A 23561-nucleotide genomic window follows, 5' to 3' on the forward strand; every position below is an offset into this window, starting at 1 on the left:
TTCAGGAACTGGCTAGGGCTGCACTAATCTGCTGTGTGGTAGATTTGGACTCAGACCTGGAGAAGAAGCACTGAGGAGGAGATGAAGGCAGCCAGATGGACATGGGCCCAGCTGAAGAGGACAGCCCCAAACCAAGTCTGCTGGAGAAGTACTGTTGCAGCCCTATGCTCCACAAGGAGTCAAGAGGCATAAGTAAGTAAGTAAAATTTGGACTGCTGACACTGACTATGTAGCAAAATGAGCATGTTGTGTGATACTCTTTGTGTGTGTGTGTGTGTGTGTGTGTGTGGGTGTGTTGGGGGAATGGGGAGGTCGGGGGATGTGGGGTGTGTGTGTGTGTGTGGGGGGGGGGGGGGGTGAGACAAGAGGACAAAAGGAAAAGAAGGACAAAGGAAAAGGGAGCATCCCCCCCAAATTTTTCAAAGGGAATTGCATGGTAAAAATGGTCACAGGAATATGAGGAAGCTGCCGTCAGCAAATATACACAGAGAAAAGAAAAGAAAAACATTGGACTGAGTACATCTTGCTGATGGTAAAACTCTGTGAAGGAGCAATGTCAAACAATTCCTTTGGTCTCTGTGAAAAGTCTGAATATTATATTTGTATGAATCAATGTACAATACAGATTAGAGAGGACATGCGGGGAGTGGGTGGGAAGGGGATAGAAGGGTGTGGGGAGAAAATGCAATGCATAATACTTGTGCTCACTTTTCCTCAATGAGATCTTCACCTCTTTCTACTTATATCTTTGTTAGGTGAAAGAACACCTGGTGCAAAACAGTCGAAGAAGAACACAAGACCTTGAAACACACTTGGGGTACCATTCAGAGACTAGCCCATAACAGACAAGAGAGGCAGTTCTTCATTGCTGCACTTTATGCCAGAGGGCATACTGACCAGTACAAAAGTAAGTAACTTTATCTGAAACTAGGTTATGAAAGATTCACCCACCAGCAGGTCAGAAAGTAAGTACATACAGATACACCAGGAGGTAAGAGAGCAAGTACATATATATTTTTTTTAATTTACCTTATAGTTATACAGACTGACTCTCTCTCTCTCCCTCTGTGCGTGCGTGTGTGCATGCGTGCGTGTTTCCCACCCACCCCTTTGTATTATGGCCCAAGTCCGATGTACTTTAAAACATTTTAAAAACATCAAAGTTCTCTCTCTCTCTCTGTCTCTGTCTCTCTCTCTCTCTCGAGACACCCTTCCAGATACTGACTTTTCATCTTTTCCCAAATTGATTTCGTTCTTCAGCTCTCCGGCCTCAAAGAGAAGTAGACGGCCGTTGTCGGTGCCCACGATGATGCGTTCCTCAGAGACCCAGGCATGACACAGGTAGTTCTGCGGCTCCATCTTCTGGAAGTTGAAGGGCTTGAGGTTGCCCTCGCTGTAGCGGAAGTGACGGAAGATGGTGTTGCCAATCACACACAGCTGGGTGTTGTCTTGAGGATTGAAACTCACCTGTAAAAAATGGCGGTAGAATGTTTCATGATACTACGTGTGTATATGTGTGTGTGTGTGTGTGTGTGTGTGTGTGCGTGTGTGCTTGGTTGTTCATTGTATGTGTGTGTGAGGGGGTAGGCCTGGGAGGTGTGCAGGTTAGATATGTATGAGGAAAACTGATGTGATGTGTGCATGTGTGTGTTTGCATATACCCATGTACTCACATTTTGGTGTCAAAATTGTACACATGATCTACTTACCTGATAAACTTCTCCTGATGGATTCTGTGGGTTGGAAGTCTTTGTGGTGGCCATGACCTTGGACTTTTCCCATGTCCAGTACAGGAGCGTCCAGTCAGGCTTGCCCCCTTGAGCCACCAGGTACTTGGAGTCAGGGGAAAAGGCCAGGCTGACATACTCTCCAGTGGGCACATCCGCTGAACTCAAGACCTGAAGATTCATCATTCACATTGTCATTGAACACTCATTATGATGCCATGGTTCCAAATGTGAAACAAGCAAACACACTTTGAAATAAAACCCAAACAATGACTGGTATATATGATATGTATCTATGACTCTTTTTATGACTCTTTTATATGTTTCTACTTCATGTGCTTTACTTGCTTCCCTTTAACTTATAGTACTGGATTTGTAAAATGCTTAGAGCTTGCTTTGACCTCAAGAAAAGTTTTACCTTTTCTTTTTATATAGTTACTATATACTTGCACTGCATGAAATATATCATACATAAGTGTTTGTATTCCTACTCTTGGTGTTGTTTATCACACTGTGCTCTCTATCTCTCTCTCTCTCTGTTCATGCTTTACCATATGTTACGACGACATGAATACCATTCATTTTACATCCAAACAGAAGCTAGTTCTGACTCTCCACACCATGCAGATACATAAAAAACATAATATCCATTTCACCTTCTTCTTTCTCAATGAGTGCAAGTCATAGATTGTAATGGTTGGTTTCTCTCCTTTCTCAGCGATGGCCACATAGCGACGGTTGGGGCTGACCGCAATGGCTGTCATGCCATCACTCTTCTCTGAGCCAGGGATGAACTTCTGTGATTTCTGGTCAATGTTGTATAGAATGCAGTTGGAACCAGATGGGTAAACAATGGTCTGCTCATCATGGTAACAGATGTTACCTGAGATGCCAGGCTTCAGGCCAAAAATGTATTTGGCCTGGGCGATGGCGATCGACATCTTGGAGGCTTTCTGTTATCTGCCTGCAACAACAATGATGACATCAGAATAAGAAAAAAGTTGTAATGAAAAATCTACATTAAAAAAAAAAAATAAAAAAAAAATTCAATACTTGTTCAGATATGTTAATGTGCAAAAGGACTTATTTTCCATAAATTGAGCAGCATTTGCAGCATTTGAAGTTGATTTCAAATGTCTAACTATCAATACACACTGTTAAAAATGAAATATTTGTGGAATTTTGCTCTATATTTATTTTTCTTATTTTTCTGTATTTCTGTACAATGTCAGTCACTAATATTTAGTGTAATAATATCCACATCACACACACACACACACACACACACACACACACACACACAAACACACACACACACACACACACACACACACACACACACACACACACACACACACACACACACACACATCCCACCACCACACACAGACTGATGATGATGCACAGAGAAAGAGAATGAAAGAACGAATGAATATTTTGATTCAATAAAGGCCATGGTCCCTCATGAAGGGGATGTAGTGAACACACAAATTGTTGCATTTTTCAGAACAATGTAGAACAGAAAACATTTAAGTAAAAATTTAGCAGCACATACACACACAAAAAAGCACAATCAGGATAGTTCATCTCCATGAAATGACTCTACAAAAGAATTTGTGACTACATTACCTACTTTACCCCAAAAGAATGTTTAAAATTCTATGGTTAATCCATCACAACCTGGAGCTGAGTGATTTCTCATTTTTTCAGTGCTCTTGTTGTTTCATATATCGAAATTATCCATTCACATGACGCCACATCTTCATTTAATCGTGGAAAAGTTTCATTCTCTATAAACGTGTTAACTTCCTCATGTACATTGTCTGCTATTGTTGTTTGACTGTAAAGAGTTTTATAAAAAAAAAAATTTTTTAAAGACGTCAGTTCATGTAAAACGTTGCCCTGAGTCGTTATAAGTTCATCCATTCCTATCCTTGACCTCGTTGTAAATCTTTTGTTCCCTCTAACTTTTTCAAGATTACAAAAGTATTTCATATTATGTTATTCAACTGTTCTAATTCTAATTTATACTTTTAATGGATGAGAGTGGTTTTTGCTTGTTTGTTTGTTGGATCATTGATTATTCGTTTTTCTGTTTCTAAAATTTTTAAGAATATTCTGTAAGGGTAATTTTTTTCTTAGATAAGACAACTACTTACCAAAATCACTACAGAAAGATCTAATTTCAACTTTGCACATTTCCCATTTTTGTATGTCTGTCAAGTAATCATTAGACGAGCGCCACAGCCGAATGGTTAAAGCGTTGGACTTTCGATCTGAGGGTCTCGGGTTCGAATCACGGTGACGGCGCCTGGTGGGTAAAGGGTGGAGATTTTTACGATCTCCCAGGTCAACATATGTGCAGATCTGTCAGTGCCTGAACCCCCTTCGTGAGTATACGCTAGCATAAGATCAAATACGCACGTTAAAGATCCTGTAATCCATGTCAGCGTTCGGTGGGTTATGGAAACAAGAACATACCCAGCATGCACACCCCCGAAAACGGAGTATGGCTGCCTATATGGCGGGGTAAAAACGGTCATACACGTAAAATCCCACTCGAGTATATACGAGTGAACGTGGGAGTTGAAGCCCACGAACACAGAAGAAGAAGAAGAAGTAATCATTAGAATTATATAAAAGTCTATCAAGCAAATCGTTCTTTCTATTAACAAAACTTTATTCTTTAAATAACTATTATTGAATTTCCAGTAACCTGGACCAAGCAGAAATTCACTTTCACTCAGCTAAATCATCACTGCTTGGATGCTTTATACACGTATATACTATGTAATGTAGTGAACTGTTTTACAATAGTTTCATATGTTGATGATATAAGGAAAGTTGAGCAGAGGGAGAGAAAGAGAGAGCTCCCTCCCTCCCTCTGTGTGCACCAATTTGTGTGTGGAGGGGGAATGCATGTGTGTGTGTGTGTGTGTGTGTGTGTGTGTGTGTGTGTGTGTGTGTGTGTGTGTGTTTGCATCCACAGAATCAGGCAAATGAATATCTGGTTAACTCAATTAAGCAAGATACTGTCTCTGCTGACAATGTAAACACAAAAAGTATGAAATTTGTTAACAGGCTTTATCTAATTGCACAGGAGTGAAATTAAAAGGTAGAAGCACAAATTAATACCATGTAGCTACAGTGTCATGTCCCTTATTTAGGTATAGGTATAGGTATAGAATAGGGACGAAGTAGGCCTCGCGGCCTTTTTGATGTCCCTTCTTTTTCGTCAACATTGAGTAGTGTCTGCATTGCATGCGGTAATTTTCCTACGAGTAATTTAATCATCATATTCATACTTTTTTATCTTTACATTTATATCAGCGTCCAAACTTGAACAAGCAGCACCACACCTACAGCAGTAGCAGTGACTAAATAATGGGTATTTCAGTCCTTGTACACCCGTTTGGTGTGTTTATGATCATCAACTTCGTCTTAAGGTGGCTTAGTTACAAACACGTACATTTTATTCATATTTCAATGTTCATGGTTAACTTGCAATGATATTATGAAGACAGCACTGGCTTAGACAGCTCAAACTTTCAGACCATTCAAGATTAAAAACACAGCGGATGCATTTCGGTAAATAAACCCCCAAGAAATACAGAACCCAGAATCATTTAGGTTACCTCAGAAACACAAAGTCCAGCGAATTGAGTATCCAGCTGCACTGTCTTCCGACGTCAACGACAGCGTTGCTAGGAGTGACAGCACTCAAACTGGTCTCTCTTGTCAACTTCCTGTGAGCAGACAAGGGACATCATTCTTGTCAGGTAGCAGACGGCACGTTCGTTTCTGCACGTTTTCGACCTTCACGTGTGCATGTCAAGCCCATAGTCATATATATCTCAGTGGTCAAACCGCAACTTATGTCACAAGCTGTTCTGTGGTCAGGTTCAACAGCGACACATAAGAGAATGATGCATAATTTACGTGTCTGTAAAATGCTGGTAATAGACCAGTGATTAAATGAGAGTAAGTGACGAAAGTGAGTAAGTAAACCAAAGTGCAACTTTCCAAGAAAAGTTTCCTCAAATTGACTTTGTTGCAAACTGGGAGTGCACGAAATTTCTTCCAGATCAGGGTTTCGTCCTCGTGACGTGTATTTTTTTAAGTATAACGAATAAAGCAGAAACGTGCCCGCTTTTGGAATGCTTTAGTCAATATGAATGTTGTCAAAAGAGCCCTGTGGCTTGCGACACAAGTGCCAAAACATGGCACAAAACTATGCTCAGCTTCGTCACCAGAAAATAAAAAATCTTCAGCATGCACTACATGTGCAGCAACATCCAGATATTATACCACACAGTTTCCATCAGATAACGTGGCCACATCCCCTGATCGGTGGAAGGAGTATCTCACAGCCACTGACATGGACACAGAGGCGATCCTTGGCAAAGACATGCTGGTGTATCCTGACTTTCTGAGTGAAGAGGAGGAACAAAGCCTGCTCGCTGAAGTGGACCCTTATATGAAGAGACTGAGATACGAGTTTGATCACTGGGATAATGTGAGTTAGTTTCATGATTAGTTTACTGTTTTATGACTCATTATGTAAGAGGGTGGCAGTGGGGATAAGTGTGAGAGAGAAAGAGAGGGAGACTGCAAGAGAGGGAAAGTGTGTGTGAGAGAGAGAGGGAGAGAGAGCGCGCACACACATGTAAATAGATATATTTTTATATGCACTTTACGTATACAAATCTTTATTCAGTTATTTATTTCCTTAAGGCCATTCATGGGTACCGGGAGACGGAGAAGCTGAAATGGAACGAGAGCAACCAGAGGATACTTCAGTGTGTGCGGGAGCTGGCCTTTCCCCCGACGGTGCCACAGATTGCCTATGTTCATGTTCTGGACATCTCCAAGGATGGCTATATCAAGCCGCACGTTGACGCTGTCAGGGTAAAATATTCACTCTGATATTATTAATTATCATGATGATGCAATGACAATGATGAATTAGTGTTGTTGTTGTTAATGTTATTGTTCTTATTCTTGTTCTTGTGGTAGCTGTTAGTAGTACTAGTAGTAGTAGTTGCAGTTGTAGTATTGATACTTATTATAGCATCTGTCCTCAGGCAGAGTTATTGTTCTTGTTCTTGTGGTAGTTATTAGCAGTAGTTGCAGTAGTAGTTGTAGCAGTAATTGTAGTAGTGATGTTGATACTTGTATAGCACCTGCCCTTTGGCAGAGACTAAAATCTAAGCACTTTACAAAGAAGTAATTTGCACAAGAGACTAATGACATGGGTAGAGCTGACTGACTGCTGTCTTTAGGCACTCTTCAATCATTTCCTGTGTCATTCGATCAGGCTTCAATCATGTGCAAATGCAAGCCTATATTCTTTATCTAATCATATATTTATTTTCCCTAAGTTCTCTGGCAATACCATCACAGGCCTCTATTCATTTATTCATTTATTTATTTATTTTCCCTGAGGTCTATGGCAGTACCACCATTAGCCTCCATTTATTTATTCATTTATTTTCCCAAAATTTTTCTTAAGCTTCTTCACATTTATTCTTTTGTATGTTTAATCAATTATTCATTTTTGATTAATTAATTAATTAATTGTGCATTTATTTCCCTCAGTTCTGTGGCAATACCATCGCAGGCCTCTGCTTGCTGTCGTCTTGCGTCATGAGGCTTGCCCTGGAGACTGACTCCAGTCGCTATGGCGATGTCTTTCTGAATCAGAGATCATTGTATATCATGAGGTTAGTAAGGTGCTGTTTGACTGTGTGCATGTCAGATGTGTGGAGTGGGAGGGGATGGGAGAGCAGGGTGTGTGTGCGTGCAGAGGTAGGAACGGGACAGGGTGTTTGGTGGTAGAGGGTAGTGGTGTGCATGTGTTGCTTTCCTCTGTATTTTATTGAGCAACATATTTCAGCAAATGTGATACAGACAAATGTGTTTCTGTGTATTCTTGTGTATACCTGCATGTGTTCATGTGTGTTGGGGTGTTGGGGAGGGGTTTGTGTGTGTGTGTGTGTGTGTATGTGTATATATGCAGACAACACAGACAGGCCAGGAAAAGCAGGGCCAGCAAGTCCCCGACAGCCGCCACCATCCCCTGTCCACACTGCGTCAGAACCTTCCGGGCGCAAATTGGCCTGACCAGTCATCTGCGCACCCACAGAGCCCAACCCACCCACCCCCAGGATGACTAGATGGTCCTCGTCGATCCCGACGGACGAACCACACATATGTGTGTGTGGGTGTGTGCATTTTTTTCAGGCTCTCTCACTTTATGCTGTAAATGACTGTCTATCCCAAACATTTTTGTTTTGTGCAGACACAGAGCTCGCTATGAGTACACCCATGAGGTTCTGGCAGCAGACATATCAAAGTTCAAAGGTCAGGTGTGTAATGTTCTCATATTGAATTATGTCCATTATTGTTAGTTCCCTTTAACGAAGAATTAGAGGTCACATGATGAACCGGAAGCAGCCGGTCGTAATTCGGGCAGACAGCATGACACTCCACTATGTTGAAATAAATACTAAGAACATCTAAACAAAGAGACTTCAAGTGTATGTGTACTCTACATTTGGCGACGAGTGAGTAACCGAACACCGCGCAATGGGAGAAAACGAACAAAATGCAGCAGCAGCAGTCAGAACTGTTGCAAACATCTCCGTGCCGTCCGTGTCTCCGTTCGACCCACATGGTGATGTTGCTAGCGTGTTTCAGCGTTGGGAAAGATGGCTTAGAAGCTTCGAACTTTTTGCTGACGCTTCAGGATGCACTGACGGAAGACAGAAGAGACAACTTTTGCTTCACTGTGCAGGTACAGAAACCCAAGAAATATTTTTCACGTTCGACCCACAACCGCCAGAGTATGAACAGGCAGCAGAAGCACTGACAAACTATTTCAAACCGGCAAAGAATCTCCCGTACCTCCGTCACATGTTTCGTCAAGCAAAGCAGAGTGACAATGAAAGTGTAGCACAGTATGTTACCCGACTTCGTCAACTAGCCAAGGACTGTGACTTTGGCGATGGCACAGCCGACTTCATATGTGACCAAGTGATAGACAAGTGTGCTTCTGACAAACTCCATACTAGGCTACTAGCAGAAAAAGACTTGACACTGGAAAAATGTCTGTCCTTAGCCGCTTCCAAAGAACTGTCAGAACAACAGTCCCAGTTGATAGCAGGTGAAAGAGAAAACGTGTTTGCAGTCAGACAAAGTAGTGGCAGAGGCAGAGTTGACAGAAACACTGACAGTAGCAAATACAGAGGTAGTAGAGGTGCAAACAGTAACGCTAGTAGCAGTGTGAGTACCCACTCAAGTATCAAGTGTGGCCGATGCGGACGTGCAGGACATAAATCTTCTGAGTGTAGATGTTCACAAAACGTGACTTGCTGGAATTGCAATTTGAAAGGCCATTTTGCTGCCCAATGCCGCAAACCAAAACGAGAAACAACTGAAGGCCAACGAGGTCAGCGACAAAACAGAGGACGAGCTGGAAGGAAAAACCGTGGTCGACTTCACTTTGTGGAGGAACAACAACAACAGTCATTGTACTCGGAACAACAACCATCATCGGACTCGGATGAATACGTCTTCGCAGTTGAGCCAACCCCCAATGAGGTAACAGTACTGATTGAGGATGAACCCATTAACATGATCGTGGACAGTGGCGCGTCGGTCAACATTCTCAACTCTACAGCAGCTGCCAAACTGAAGCAATGAGGTGCCGAATTCGAGGAATGCAAGCGTACACTATACCCCTATGGATCACCACCGATAACAGCCAAGAAAATGGTGAAAGCAGAAATCCAAGTCGCAGGAAAGCAACCAGTCACAGCTGAGTTCTTAGTTATTCCGGGCTCTCAACCGCCGTTGCTAGGACGACAGACGTCAGAAGAGCTTGGGATCCTGCAAATTGACGTGAACTTCATCCAGAAAGACATTCTGAGCAAGTATCCTGGTATCACTGAAGGCATAGGCAACCTCAAAAACGTTGAAGTGACAATACATGTAGACAAAAGTGTTCCCCCTGTTGCTAGAAAACACTCGCGAGTACCATTCCATCTCAGGAGCCAAGTGGAGAAAGAGCTTGAAAAACTTGAAAAGGAGGATGTCATAGAAAAAGTGTGAATGGTTTTCAAGAATAGTGACTGTACCGAAGCCAAAGAAACCAGCCGAGATACGACTCTGCGTAGACATGAGAGACGCAAACAAGGCAATCATGAGGACACGTCATGTCACACCAACGATCGAGGAGCTGGTCACCGACTTACATGGCGCAACAGTTTTCAGCAAGATCGATTTGAGATCGGGCTACCATCAACTGACACTCAAACCTGAATCCCAGGGAATCACAACGTTCTCTACACACTGTGGACTATACCGTTACAAACGTCTCAGTTTTGGCATAAATTCAGCCGCAGAGATCTTCCAACACACCATACAAACTGTGATAGCTGATGTAGCAGGTAGTCGCAACGTCAGTGATGACATCATAGTTTTTGGCAAAGACGCTGAAGAACATGATAGAAATCTGCACAAGCTACTCACCACTCTCCATTAAGCTGGGCTGACTGTGAACAGTTCCAAGTGCCAGTTCAGAAAGAAGGAGATCGAGTTCTACGGATTCATCTTCAGTGCCGACGGACTCAGACCTGACCCAGCAAAGGTCGCCGCGCTCAAGGACGCCGCAGAACCTCAGAACAGCTCCGAACTCCGTTCGTTTCTTGGAATGGCGCAGTACAGTGCCAGGTTCATTCCGAACTTTGCAACCATCACAGAGCCTCTCCGTCGTCTCACCAGACAAGACGTGCCGTGGAGCTGGGGCGAAGAAGAAGCTAGAGCTCTGTGTGCCGTGAAACAAGCACTGTGTGAGTCAGCAACCCTGGTGTACTTCGACACCAGCAAGAAAACTGAGATACTGGTGGACGCCAGCCCTGTGGGTATCGCCGCTCTTCTTTCTCAAGAAAACAAGCCAGTATGCTACGCCAGCCGGGCCCTGAGTGAAGTAGAACAGCGCTACTCTCAAACGGAGCGAGAAGCGCTAGCCATCGTATGGGCCTGTGAACATTTTGACATCTATGTTCGTGGCAGCAGCTTCACAGTGGTCACCGATCACAAACCACTAACCACCATCTGGAGCAAGCTGTCACCCCCCGCCAGAATTCAAAGATGAGCCATGCGACTTCAACCCTACAAAATGGAGGTCGTGTACAAGCCAGGCAAGGACAATCCGGCAGACTACCTTTCAAGACATCCAATCCCTGGCACCGTCTCATCCAGAGAGGAGAAAGCAGCGGAAGAATTCGTACAGTTCGTCACCGACACGAATACCCCAGTCGCCATCACCACAGAAGACATCCGGAGAGCAACCACAGGTGATCCCACACTGGTGAAGATCATGGAGTTGGTCCGAACAGGCCGATGGCACACATGCCCACCAGACATGCAGGCAGAAACATTCCGAGCATTCCGCAACGTCAAAGACAGTTTGAGCATCAATGCTGAGCAAGACATCTTACTCCAGGGAACACTAGTGGTCATTCCGAGTGCGCTACAAGACAAAGTCATCAAGTTAGCTCATGAAGGTCACCAAGGTATCAACAAGACCAAGGCGCTCCTACGCTCAAAGGTATGGTTTCCAAACATGACTACAAAAGCTGAGAAGGCCATTCGCGAATGTATTCCATGCCAAGCAAACACCAACAGGAGAAACATGGAGCCACTTGCCATGTCTGAACTCCCCCCAGGACCCTGGCAGCATCTCAGTATGGACTTTTGCGGACCATTACCAAGTGGCGAGAGCCTTCTTGTAATCCAAGACGAATACTCCCGGTATCCAGTCGTCGAAATCGTTCGCAAGACAACCATTGACTCCATCATTCCAGTCGTGGACAAAATTTTTGCCGAGTTCGGTTTCCCCAAAGTGATCAAAACAGACAATGGACCACAGTTCCGATCCGCTACATGAAAAAACTTTCTGACACAGTGTGGCGTCAAGCATCGCAAGATCACACCCTTGTGGCCAAGATCAAACTCGCAAGCAGAGACGTTCAACAAACCGCTTCTGAAGTCAATTTGTTCTGCCAAAATCCAACACAAGAACTGGAAACAGGAAATGTATGTGTTTCTTCGCATGTACAGATGCACACCACACGCAACTACCTGTTTCTCGCCGTACTACCTGATGTTCGGACGAGAACCGAGAACCAAGATGCCACAGCTGCACGAACCGTCGAGCAGCCCAGTCGACAAAGAGCTACGACAGCGAGATGGTGATGCCAAGAAAAGGATGAAGATTGCTGCTGACCGTCGTCATCACGCCAAGCCCAGCAGAATCTCCGCAGGAGATAAGGTCCTGGTTCGTCAGGCCATGCAGGACAAGTTCTCCACTCCCTTCTGGCCTAAGCCGCTCGTTGTCACAGCGAGCAAGGGCTCTATGGTCACTGCCCTCAAACCCGATGGCTCTACAGTGACCCACAACGCTGCGATGTTCCGGAGGCTTCCTGACACGACGCAGCCCGCGATGCAGGAGGACGAGGCCCTCACCGAGGATGAGGACATCCCCGGCGACGACGTCATCGCCGCAAGAGCAGCCGTCGCAGAGGACATCATCACCAGCAACGGCAGTCGCATCAAAACCCCACCCCGCAGACTTCCCAGTTCCCCGCCCGTGGCCATACAGACTGAGAATTTAGTGCCACATCCCAGCCCCAAGCCCCAGTCAAATTCCAAACATATTCCCCACTCACTCCCCAGTCCAAAGCAGCCGAAACCCAAACCCCAGTCGCAACCCCAACCCCAACCCCAACTCCGCAGGAGCAGTAGAAATGTCCGCAAACCAGGACACTTGCAGGACTATGTGCTAGATCAGTAACCGTCATGGACTATCGCTCCAGCATCACTACCATCAGCAGTACCCATCTACACCTGGCCGCTGATAACATTGGATTTACCTGGTCATCAAATTCTGTGTTCTTCATTGTGGTGCGTAGTTAGCTAGGTATAACCCTAGAAAGGCCCTACTGGCTCGGTTTACCTAGACCATAACTCCAGTGTAGCTGTGGAGTTATAGAGTAGGCGCAATTTTTTTTTTTTTTAATTTATCATTTAGATCACTCTTTTCATTCAAATAGGTGGAGGAGAAGCTGATAATCATTACGCATTACAGGCAAACAAAATAATAAACCTGGTGATTCCTGTTATTATCATGCACTTCAACAAAATAATACTTTGCACCAGTAAACACTAGATTAGTGTACATGTATTTGGTTATGTTGGTTTGTTTAATGAGCAATGGAACTTGACTCAATGCTGAATCTATTGGACTATGCCAAGAAGGCTTCGTTTCATTTTGACATGGCTACGGAGACTGTTTCCAAAGATAAACCTTTCTTTAATTTTAACTTCAAGTTCAAACGTTGATTCATATTATTTTTGGACTGAGTGTGATAATTCATTTCATGTTTAAAATAACTGAATCCTATCATTTATAAAAGTTCTCTTGATCAAAGTTTCAATGTTGTTAAAGCAGGAGCTTGTTTTCTTTTTCTAAGTCAATTCAATTTAAATTTAAATCATATATTATGTAAAGTTTTCATTCAATGTTGGGAGGGATGTAATGTTCTCATATTGAATTATGTCCATTATTGTTAGTTCCCTTTAACTAAGAATTAGAGGTCACGTGATGAACCGGAAGCAGCCGGTCGTAATTCGGGCAGACAGCATGACACTCCACTATGTTGAAATAAATACTAAGAACATCTAAACAAAGAGACTTCGAGTGTATGTGTACTCTACAAGGTGGTACCCAGAGATCGGAGAATCTCAGTCATCTGCAGAAATGAACCAGAGAAACAAGACTGATCCAGTGTTTCAGCAGTCATTATCTGTGGAAGGACAGCGGCATTTGGAAGGAACTCTTTGGGGGAAGTGACCCTTTGGTTGCTTGGGGTCTCACTAGAAGTAGATTTATGGATGGGAGTTTGATGTTGCAAGGGTCAGTAAATGTGGTGATTTGTGTGCACGTGTGTGTGTGTGTGTGTGTGTGCGGATGTATCCATGCATGTGTGCTTGAGTATTTGTGTGCGTGTTTGAAACAAAAAAGAAGTAGGCCACTGCGTGTTTGAGAAATGATGGCCGTTTGTTTGATATGATAAAATAATTTCATGATTGCAAAATCGTTCTGAGAAATGATCACTGTTTGCTTGATGTAATTTGTATTTGTATTTCTCTTTTTATCACAACAGATTTCTCTGTGTGAAATTCGGGCTGCTCTCCCCAGGGAGAGCGCGTCGCTACACTACAGTGCCACCCTTTTTTTTTTTTTGTATTTTTTCCTGCATGCAGTTTTATTTGTTTTTCCTATTGAAGTGGATTTTTCCACAGAAGTTTGCCAGGAACAACCCTTTAGTTGTCGTGGGTTCTTTTACGTGTGCTAAATGCAAGCTGCACATGGGACCTCGGTTTATTTTCTCATCCGAATGACTAGCGTCCTGACCACCACTCAAGGTCTAGTGGAGGGGGAGAAAATATTGGCGGCTGAGCCATGATTTGAAACCAGCATGCTCAGATTCTCTCGCTTCCTAGTTGGACGCATTACCTCTAGGCCATCACTCCACTCTTTGATGAAGTAATTATATGATTGCAAAATCGTTCTGTCTTGTGAAAGAGTGTGTGTGTTTATGTTTGTGTGTATGTGTGTGCATATGTGTGTGTGTGTTTGTGTATACTTGTGAACAGGGTCACCTTTGGGACACTACATAACAATATATGGGAGCTGAGAGGACTCAGCCTTACCACCAAGTTTAAGGTCAACCAAGCAGCAGTACTCACCTCCCTTCTCTATGCCAGCAAGACCTGGACTGTCTACAGCAGGCATGCTAAACAGCTCAACCACTTCCACTTGAGCAGACTTCTTCACATGCAATAGCAGGACACAAGTCCCAGACACAGGTCTTTGAACAGGCTAGCACCCACAGTATCTGCACTCTCCTACAGAAATCTCAAGCCAGATGGGCTGGCCTTGTTTTCAGAATGTCTGACAGTCAACTGCCAAAACAACTGCTGTATAGAGAGGCAGGGCAACCACACAGTTGGGGGGTGGAAGACTGCCTCAGTGTCCATCGGTCCCAGTAGCAGGGAATCACTCTTTCTGGACCAACCATCCTGGCGAAGCAAGGTCACAAAAGAAGCGCATGCAGCAGAAGGCAGACGCACCGCAGAGGCTCAGAGGAAACATGCCGCACACAAGGCATGAGCCACCTCCACTTCTACTGCAGCACCAATCCACGTGTCCCACAAGTGGGTGAGCTTTCAGGACCTGGATTGGCCTCACCAGTCACATCCAGACCCACAGTCACAGATCCTCCATATGATGCTGAAGTCATCTTCATCTTCGAATCCAAAGGACAAACAACACAGGCCAGTTGCATTGATGGCACATATTTATAAACCATGTACCATTCCTGAAGACTGAATCTGGCAACCTAATAGTGGGATTGAAAACTGTCACATGCAATAAAAACAAAGCAAAAAAAAACTGCAGTCCTCCCACCCTCCGTCCTGCACATCTCTCTTCTGCCAGTGGTGCAGCAGATTCTTCAACTGGAAGAAGTTAGAGTGTAGTGAGAGTGAGAGCCTGTCATTACCGACCCAAAGAAAATTTTTATTTCAATTTTCCCCCTATCCTGCCAGTATAGCTGCCTCTGTCTTCCCACACTCCTCTTTTTTGTTATGTTTTGCGTGTGTGTGTGTGTGTTTGATATATTAAATCATCAGCAAAACATTTCACTTGAGCTCCCAGTGGCTGTATGTGGCTGCCTTATGAAATCTCATCCTCCAGACCCTTCTCTTCGCCAGAAAGCCCTTTTCCATGAATTAAGTTTTCCTGGTACAGAATTATGTGATGACTGACTTAAAAATATCTTATATGAGAGTATTTTAATAAAAAAAAAAAAAAAAAAATCTTCTATGAGAGTATTTTAATTCCATCAATGCACCTCTTCTTTGTTTGTTTCATCTTTGATAAACATACTAAAGATTGATCTAAAGATTCCTCTACGCATGGCCACCTTTGATTCATGTTCATAATATATGTCATTTCGCGTGGTGTTGTGCTTAATTCTTGATTAGAAAAGTCAATTACTAGCACCTTGTCATTTTTCACATAACTTTATTGCAAAAACTGCATGAATTTTTTGTTTAACAAGTCTCAGAATTTAGTATGATAAAATAGTACTTGGCTACATTTTGCGAAATGTTCTTCAAGGAGACCATTTCTAAAACGCAGTTACTGTTCTAACTTTCTAAGTGTGATCAGACTGTCATTGTGATACTGTATTATAGTTACCATTAAGCCCGTTAAATATCTTAAGAAGTTTTGCAACAAGGACATAAAGGTTTAAGCCTGTAGTTTTAGAAACTTGATCAGAGCGATGTAAAAGTAGCATCCCTTGACCAGATCCACAGGGGCAAACACAGACTTGTTTATGCTAGTCCATAAGGCACAAAAGCATCCTAAATTCAAAAGGGTGTGCTGTCAGAGGGGTCCAGTGGGTTGAGAAGATACATTGTCACATACACAAACGTGTGCGCACGCACACACATACACACACGCACACACACACACACACAAACAGGAAAAAACTAAACACAACTGACCTGTCTTTTGGCAGATTCATGGTATGGGGTTTGGAAGGAGTACTGTGACTGTGTACATGAGTGTGGACGTTGGTGCAGACAATGGTAGTGTGTGCGCAAAGTTTCCATGGAAAAGACTTCCGGTGGGACCTCCTTGTTTCCCCACCCCCGTCTGTGTTTTGTTTCCCCGAACAGATCTGTTTCTGTTCCAGCTTTTTTTCTAACTTTCATCTTCTTTTTTATCTGTTATTTTACTTATGCTAGAATCTAATCTTCTATTTTCTTTTAAAATAGAATCCCATTGATGCCGTCGTGTGAAATGTTCAGTTTTAAAGTGCCTACAATTTTTCTCTTGCCTGTTGCTGAGGTCTTCCATACAGATTGTCATAGAAAAATTGCAGGGTGTAGGACTGAACTGTAAAACAGGAATGTTTTCTTTATGACCTAAAAGTTAATTGTTTACTGCTAATTTTTTTTTTTTCCTCCACTGTCATGTCATTCTGTCAATTTGGTCAACCAATGGTGAACAGCATTTCTTTGTAGATCCAGCTAAAAGCCACTGTACACAACACTTCCCCTCTATCAATGCTCCACGGCCTCTGCGTGACGCTTGGGTGATGACACAACTCAGGCTGTACACTCATTTTTTCCTCCCTTGCATCACCCTAAATATCCAAGTGTGAGGTCTAAAAACGGTTTATTTACTACTAGTCATTTTAAGTTTCTCTTTCTAACAATATATTTTTCAAGCAAGATGAGATTAGGTTCACAGGTTGTCTCTGCAAAAAATTTTCCCACTTTGTGCATGGTTGAGTTAATTTGTTAATTTACCAATAATTTGCATGTTCAGTTGTATGGTAAATTCCACAAAATACATTTGCACACTTCCTGTGTCCATGATTGTGCTGTGTGTGTGTGTGTGTGTGTGTGTGTGTGTGTGTAACATGAAAAACTCAGATATTAATAATCTGTCAGATTTTTAATACAGCATTGCTTGTACACATATTCTGTGTTTGTAACAAAATAAGACCACTTCTTTCTTTACATTTCTATTTGTAAGCAAATTGATTTCCATACAACATGAACACACAACAGCATGCAACGATAATTGGGCTAAATACATACCTATACAGTAAACAGTTATTAAACAGCAAAACAACAAAAATCTAAAGAAAAAAAGATAAATAAAAAAGAACAAAACAAAAAAAAAAAAAAAAAGAGAGAAGAAAATTGTACAATTATCTTAAACTTATAGTCTGATATTATGTTCATAATAAAATACACAAGTTAAATTATCATGTGAATCCTATTTTGTTTCCTCTTCAATGTACTTAGACCAGTTTGACATGACATTGAGTCTACCAAATGATTAATGATTTCAATTCTTTTCATTAATTTATTCATAATCCCGATGTAAGAAACACAAAAATTAAATCAAACTCTTCTTTCTGTAATTAACTATTTTGTGCAAGAAACCAAACACACAATCAAATAATTTGCTCCGGTATACAAAACATGATCTTTTACAAATGAAATCAGTCTCTGAAAATGAGGTCACATATTTCTAAAGCCTGAAAAAAATTTATATACAGTTTGTTTACATTCAAAAGTACAAATTAATTAATTCCTTTCCATAAAGTTCCAAACAAAACATGACCATGCTAATTTTTTTATCTACAGACACAGTAAAACAGATTGTTTCATTTCAGTAATACTCAAATTCCAGTCAGTGGAAGTAACATTAGTAGTGAACTTTGATGCTACAATCTGATATATCTAAATCTTTGTTTGGTCAATCAGTGAAGGTGCACACTGTTCAATTTCACTGTGTACCCCCAAAATTCTCTTTGATCACTTAAAACAATCCTACTCATCAAACATTGTTTGACCACCAAAAAAGTGACTAACACAGCACAACTGTGGTCTGGTACAGTTCAAAACATCAGGAACAATACACAAATGATGGATGATGCCCAAATGACCGTATCTTCCCCCAAACAAAGAGCGTGGATGGACAGCACACATGTCAAACACTGTTCCCAAAGTGCTGGTTATATGAGTTAGTTCCCCATGGTTTGTTGTTCCTTCTCTAGCCAGGCCTTGTCCATGAACTTGGTGATGGGGGAATTCTGTCGGAAGAAGTTCAGCCGCGTGTCCCCTCTGTCAGACTGAATCTGCATCACAGGAAACCGGTTTTAGTTAAATTCTTTTTTTCATTTTTTTTTCATCCTACTTCTCAAAATATTCACTTGTTGAAATTCATATCAACAGCTTTACTTTGGTTCATGGGGATTTCCATGTATAGAATAAGTGGAGTGGTGGCCAAGTAAATAACACAATGCAGTACAATACAATATGATACAGTACAATACAAGTGTGGATAACTTATAAGACGTACACCATCATCAGAGCTGTGGAGATCCTTAACCTTTCACGCAAGCGATACATAAAGCACACATGCTTTGGCATATTCAACTTGTTTCCTATAATGCTAATGTTCCAATGACTGCTTGATAACACTCCGTTATCATGTACCTATTCAGTATTGTTTTCTGATGTGCAAGTGTATATGCCATGCAGGTAGTTCATTTGTTAGCATGCAGCCAACAATTTTAAGAGAGAATAATGTCATTAGCAGACAAATATCAAACTCAGGAAGAAAAGAGTTAAAACGCTCATACACAAAAAAGATGGCAAGCCATTTCAATGTGGTCCAGCTCACCACTTAACAGAAAAAAACCCATCTGCTACCCCTGGTTTTAAGTGGGATCAAACAGATATACACACATATATGCTTACACACAAACTTACACATACATGGACATAAACATGGACACGTCTGCATGCTCACATACACAAACACACACTGTTATTGATTTTTAAAAATCGTGCCAGAAATGAATAAAACAAGAATTATAATCAAAGCAGAACTGATGGCAACTTTGTATTGTACTGTATTGTACTGTATCATATACATGTATTACACTTTCTCACAACAGATTTGTCTGTGTGAAATCCCAGCTGCTACAGTGCAGTGACACCCCTTTAGTTTCTTCTTATTCTTTTTTCTGCCTGCAAGAGTGTTTGTTTTCCTGTCAATTTTTTCTACAGAATTTAGCCAGGGAAAAACCTTTTATTGCCATGGGTTCTTTCACGAGTGACAAATATGAGGGTCATTCAATAAATAAGGTGAATTTTTCGGTATAAGGACTTCTAATACAGATAGAAGCTTACTTTTTTCTTTTTTTTTCAACGTAGTCTCCCAGCACTGTCACACACTTTTCCCATCTGTGCACAAGCTTCCATATTCCCTCAGCGTAAAAATCTTTGGACTGATGTCTCAGCCAGTCGCTCACAACACTTTTGACTTCATCGTCACTTTCAAACTTCGTGCCTCTCGTGAACGCTTTCAAGGGACCAAACAGGTGAAAGTCTGAAGGGGCAAGGTCTGGGCTGTAAGGGGGATGAGGGAGCAGTTCCCAGCCCAGCTCGTTGATGGTCTGCACCGTTCGGGCTGCTGTGTGAGGCCTTGCATCTTTGGCACCCACCGGCAGCTGACCTTCGAGTAGCCAAGGTCATCATGGACAATTTTGTGTGCTGTCCCAACAGATAAGCTCAAAGTCCTTGCAATGTCATCCACTGTCACCCTTCTGTCAGACTGAATGAGGTCATTGACTGATTCGATCACCTCAGGAGACCTCACTTCTGTAGGCCTTCCAGGCCTGTCTTCATCCTCAACACTGCTCCGTCCTTCTTTAAACAATTTAGCCCACTTGTAGACATTTTTTCGGCTGAAACATGTGGCACCATACACAGTTGACATTCTCCTATGAATTTCAACTGGTTTGCACCCTTCAGCAACCAAAAACTTGATAACTGACCGCTGTTCAATCCTGGAGCATGCTTCTTGGTCGGCCATCTTTGTTAATCGCCAAAACTCTCAAAGTTTTTTTTAATCTGCAAAACAAATTAAATCCATGTGAAAAAGAAGTAACCCCCCCCCCCCCCCCCCCCAAAAAAAAAGTAAGCTTCTATCTGTATTAGAAGTCCTTATACCGAAAAATTCACCTTATTTATTGAATGACCCTCGTATATACTACAAACAGGACCTTGGTTTATCATCTCAACCAAACGGCTAGCATCCAGACAACCACAAAAAGGCCTAGTGGAAGGGGAGCAAATACTGGCGAGAGAGATTTGAACCTATGAACTCAATATCTCTTGCTTCCTAGGCAGATCTATTTCTTGCTTCCTAGGCAGATCTGTTATCATAAGGCCATCACTCCAATTATGTTGCTGTGTACCAATGTGAATGAGGAACAACAATCCATCTCACCAGGGGCTTTGTGATCCAGCCCACTTCCTGGGCTTCTGTCTGCGGCCGGTCGTACTTCCTGACCGGCTCCTGGTTGGCTCTCTTGATCACCTGTAAGAAATGATCTGCACACACACACACACACACACACACCACAGTTGGGTGTCTGTTATTTGTAGCTCGCTGTCTTCCGTTGTCAACAAAAATTAGCATGTCATTCTTTTAACATACATCTGTCACTTTGTGTGTGAATGGTTTAGGGGTGGGAGAGCGGGACTGGAGTAGTGGTGGTTTGGGGGGAAAATTCAGGTGCAAAGTGTCGGAGGATGTGTGTGTGTGTGTGTGTGTGTGTGTGTGTGTGTGTGTGTGAGTGAGTGAGTGTGTGTGTTTGTGTTTGTAGTTTCTGTGGCTGCAGCTGCAGCTGCAGCTCTGTGTGTGCCTGTCTGGTGTGTGTGTGTGTGTGTGTGTGTGTTCGTGTAAGGCTATACACCTGTGTGTGCACATATACATACAAATGTATGTCTTGTGTCCATTGGTCACCACTTCTAAGTGACCCTACCTCTTATCTTTCTGTGTTTGTATGAGCCTCTCTGTATGTGTGTGTGTGTGTGAATGCATAAAAGTTTATGAATATATATGTGTATACATAGGAGCAGATGAATGCATAAACGAATGTGTTTGGATATATGCAAGCATCTCTTTCTCTCTTTATCTCTCTTATCCTTTCTTTCCACTGTGTGTGTGTGTATGTGTGTTTGTGTGTGAATGCATGCATACTGCTGGTCATTTGTGAGTTTATATTTGTGTGAGTTTGGTTGTTCCTGGTTTTGGTGCGGTGTGTGCACAACATTTGATGTTGTTGTTCATAGATACTTACTGTCCTCTTCTCCATCTTCTACTGCCTGGTTTGGCTTTCCAGCTATGACATAAACTGGAAACAGACATTCAGTTTATTGATGACTGAAATACATATATCCACATGTAAAACAGCATACATTTGACTTAAATTCAAACATGATACAATAAGGGGAAAACTGTCACCAAAACAAATTAATTCAAATTTTCAATGTATTCTGGAAAAAGTCAGATTCACAAAAAGGAAGACATAATGATAATATTTCTTTCTATATCAACCTTTTTGTTTTGTGATCAAGAAGAATGTGCATCTAAAAAAAATAAATAAATAAAAATATATAAAAAAGTGTAAGTATTCCTCATTCTTGAGAACTTTGAACTCATAATGTGCAACAAAGAAGGGTCCTTTGGTATTAAGTGTCAGCAACAAATTCCCTGGTCATACTACAGCACTTCATTATTTCCAGCAGGTACATTCACAGTGAGAGAAAAATGCCCTTCAGTATAATTTTACCAAAATAATTAAAATAATTATCCCCCTCTGCATCAAACATGTCAACAGGCTTTTAATAACAATGCCCATCATTCTACACAATGGAGTGGTCCATTACAACAATAAATCAATGCAACTCTCATTCTCAACCATAACTGGGCAAAGGTATCAATTAAGTGTGGAGTGGTGGCCTAGTGAAAATGCATCCACCAATGTAGGAAGTGAGATAATTTGAATACACAGGATCAAATCCCACACTCTCCAATATTTCATACCCCTCCACTATGTAGACCTTGAGTGGTGGTCTGGATGTTAGTTATTTGGATGAGATGATAAACTTAAGTACATTGTGTAGCATGCGCTTAACACAAGTAAACAAAACCACAAAACAAAAGAGTTGTCCCTGCAAAATGCTATAGAAAAATCCAGTTGACAGGAAAACAAATACACTTGCAGGCAGAAGAAAGTTTAATAGAACTAAAAGGCATATTGATTTAAATAATATTTGAACAGGTAGGGCTTGATGCTGGTATAGGCACATACACATATAAATTTTCTATAAATACATGAAGAGTTCTGCTTGGACCATTTTCTTTTAATAATGAATTTTCAAAATATTTTTAATTCTATATTTTACTGATTTATTCTAATTTCTCACTTCTAGTTCCACACTAATAACTGTAAATTGAAATGAGAATCTCAATAAGGCTGAAGACTGCCTCTGTCTCACTATAAAGTTATTCCATTTGCTTGTTACAAAACATCATTTTAAAGTTAATACTAATACAGTAATAGTGTACGTACTTTTTTTTTTCTTTTTTTTTTTATTTAATTTAAAGGCCTTGCCTTTCATGGTTAATAAAATATACAGACTTTGAACAACACACAAACCTCGAGAAGCTTATGTGTATTGATGAAAAATCAACGTGAAAGTAAATACATTTCTTTTTATTTAGAATGTTTGTTAAATTTACTGAAACCTCGAGATACATGATAGACACTGCCTATGACTGTGTTAATCAACATATTTCAGAATACCATGAATACTTACATTCCTTGAATGGGTTGATACTATAGTTAGTGTACAGCTTCTGGTGGCGGTTTTCTTTTGTCACCGTTTCGCAAAGAATGGCGTTCTGGTGAACCATGTTCTTCGGTTCTTTTTCCTTCCCTGCCGCCATCTTGGCTTTGGTGTTGCTAGGCTAGAAGTACACTCCGGTATTAGGTGCGTGTCACAGGATGTTGCGTCGTGTGACCTGTCCCCGCCAGCGAAAAGTCGTCATTCTTGCCAACGTCTTATGAACCACTGTTCTAAAAATAGACAGTGCCTGTACACCATCTAACGACCACGACCTCGACCACCACCATCACTAATCCCTTTGGCACAAACTGTGCACAAACACCAAAAGTGCACCGCACAAAAATTTACAGTAATTTCAGTCCACAATCACTGATGGATGTGAAGATTAAAGTGATATAATAATAATATGTGTATCTATATATACCAAGACAAATTGCAGATATGAACAGTCACACACACACACACACA

At 41.7% G+C, this 23561-nt stretch overlaps 3 protein-coding genes across 3 annotated transcripts in view; 1 reads left to right on the forward strand and 2 right to left on the reverse strand.

Annotated features, from left to right (window-relative positions):
* The window catches only part of LOC143280035 (cilia- and flagella-associated protein 57-like), a 23885-nt gene extending 18391 nt beyond the window's left edge, over positions 1-5494 (reverse strand). The window contains exons 1-4 of the mRNA XM_076584506.1: positions 5363-5494; positions 2384-2691; positions 1710-1898; positions 1226-1467 (exon numbers count right to left, since the gene is read on the reverse strand). Coding sequence (XP_076440621.1) covers positions 1226-1467; positions 1710-1898; positions 2384-2668 — 716 coding nt within the window. The 5' untranslated portion in view covers positions 2669-2691; positions 5363-5494. The remainder of the gene's footprint in view (positions 1-1225; positions 1468-1709; positions 1899-2383; positions 2692-5362) is intronic.
* A 72-nt stretch (positions 5495-5566) lies between these two features.
* On the forward strand, positions 5567-17567 carry LOC143280036 (alpha-ketoglutarate-dependent dioxygenase alkB homolog 7, mitochondrial-like). The gene is made up of 5 exons (XM_076584507.1): positions 5567-6243; positions 6462-6635; positions 7326-7450; positions 8029-8095; positions 13512-17567. Exons 1-5 carry the CDS (start codon positions 5899-5901, stop codon positions 13572-13574), a joined length of 774 nt encoding a protein of 257 aa, XP_076440622.1. The 5' UTR covers positions 5567-5898; the 3' UTR covers positions 13575-17567.
* A 33-nt stretch (positions 17568-17600) lies between these two features.
* Positions 17601-23224, reverse strand: LOC143280037 (cilia- and flagella-associated protein 144-like). Its single transcript, XM_076584508.1, has 4 exons — positions 23064-23224; positions 21542-21595; positions 20686-20789; positions 17601-18523 (listed from the first exon to the last, which is right to left on the reverse strand). Exons 1-4 carry the CDS (start codon positions 23191-23193, stop codon positions 18410-18412), a joined length of 402 nt encoding a protein of 133 aa, XP_076440623.1. The 5' UTR covers positions 23194-23224; the 3' UTR covers positions 17601-18409.
* Positions 23225-23561: the final 337 nt, after the last annotated feature.

The sequence above is a fragment of the Babylonia areolata genome, chromosome 3 (genome assembly GCF_041734735.1).
Source record: "Babylonia areolata isolate BAREFJ2019XMU chromosome 3, ASM4173473v1, whole genome shotgun sequence".
Lineage (NCBI taxonomy): Eukaryota > Metazoa > Mollusca > Gastropoda > Neogastropoda > Buccinidae > Babylonia > Babylonia areolata.

Excerpts from the sequence above, each read along its gene's own strand:
- LOC143280036 (XM_076584507.1), top strand. The coding sequence starts at position 5,899 with ATGAATGTTGTCAAAAGAGCCCTGTGGCTTGCGACACAAGTGCCAAAA. Across the intron at positions 6,636-7,325 it reads CGCACGTTGACGCTGTCAGG|TTCTGTGGCAATACCATCGC; the intron begins GTAAAATATTCA and ends TATTTCCCTCAG. Across the intron at positions 7,451-8,028 it reads AGATCATTGTATATCATGAG|ACACAGAGCTCGCTATGAGT; the intron begins GTTAGTAAGGTG and ends TGTTTTGTGCAG.
- LOC143280037 (XM_076584508.1), bottom strand. The coding sequence starts at position 23,193 with ATGGCGGCAGGGAAGGAAAAAGAACCGAAGAACATGGTTCACCAGAAC. Across the intron at positions 21,596-23,063 it reads TATCAACCCATTCAAGGAAT|TTTATGTCATAGCTGGAAAG; the intron begins GTAAGTATTCAT and ends GTCTGTTTCCAG. Across the intron at positions 20,790-21,541 it reads AGAAGATGGAGAAGAGGACA|ATCATTTCTTACAGGTGATC; the intron begins GTAAGTATCTAT and ends GTGTGTGTGCAG.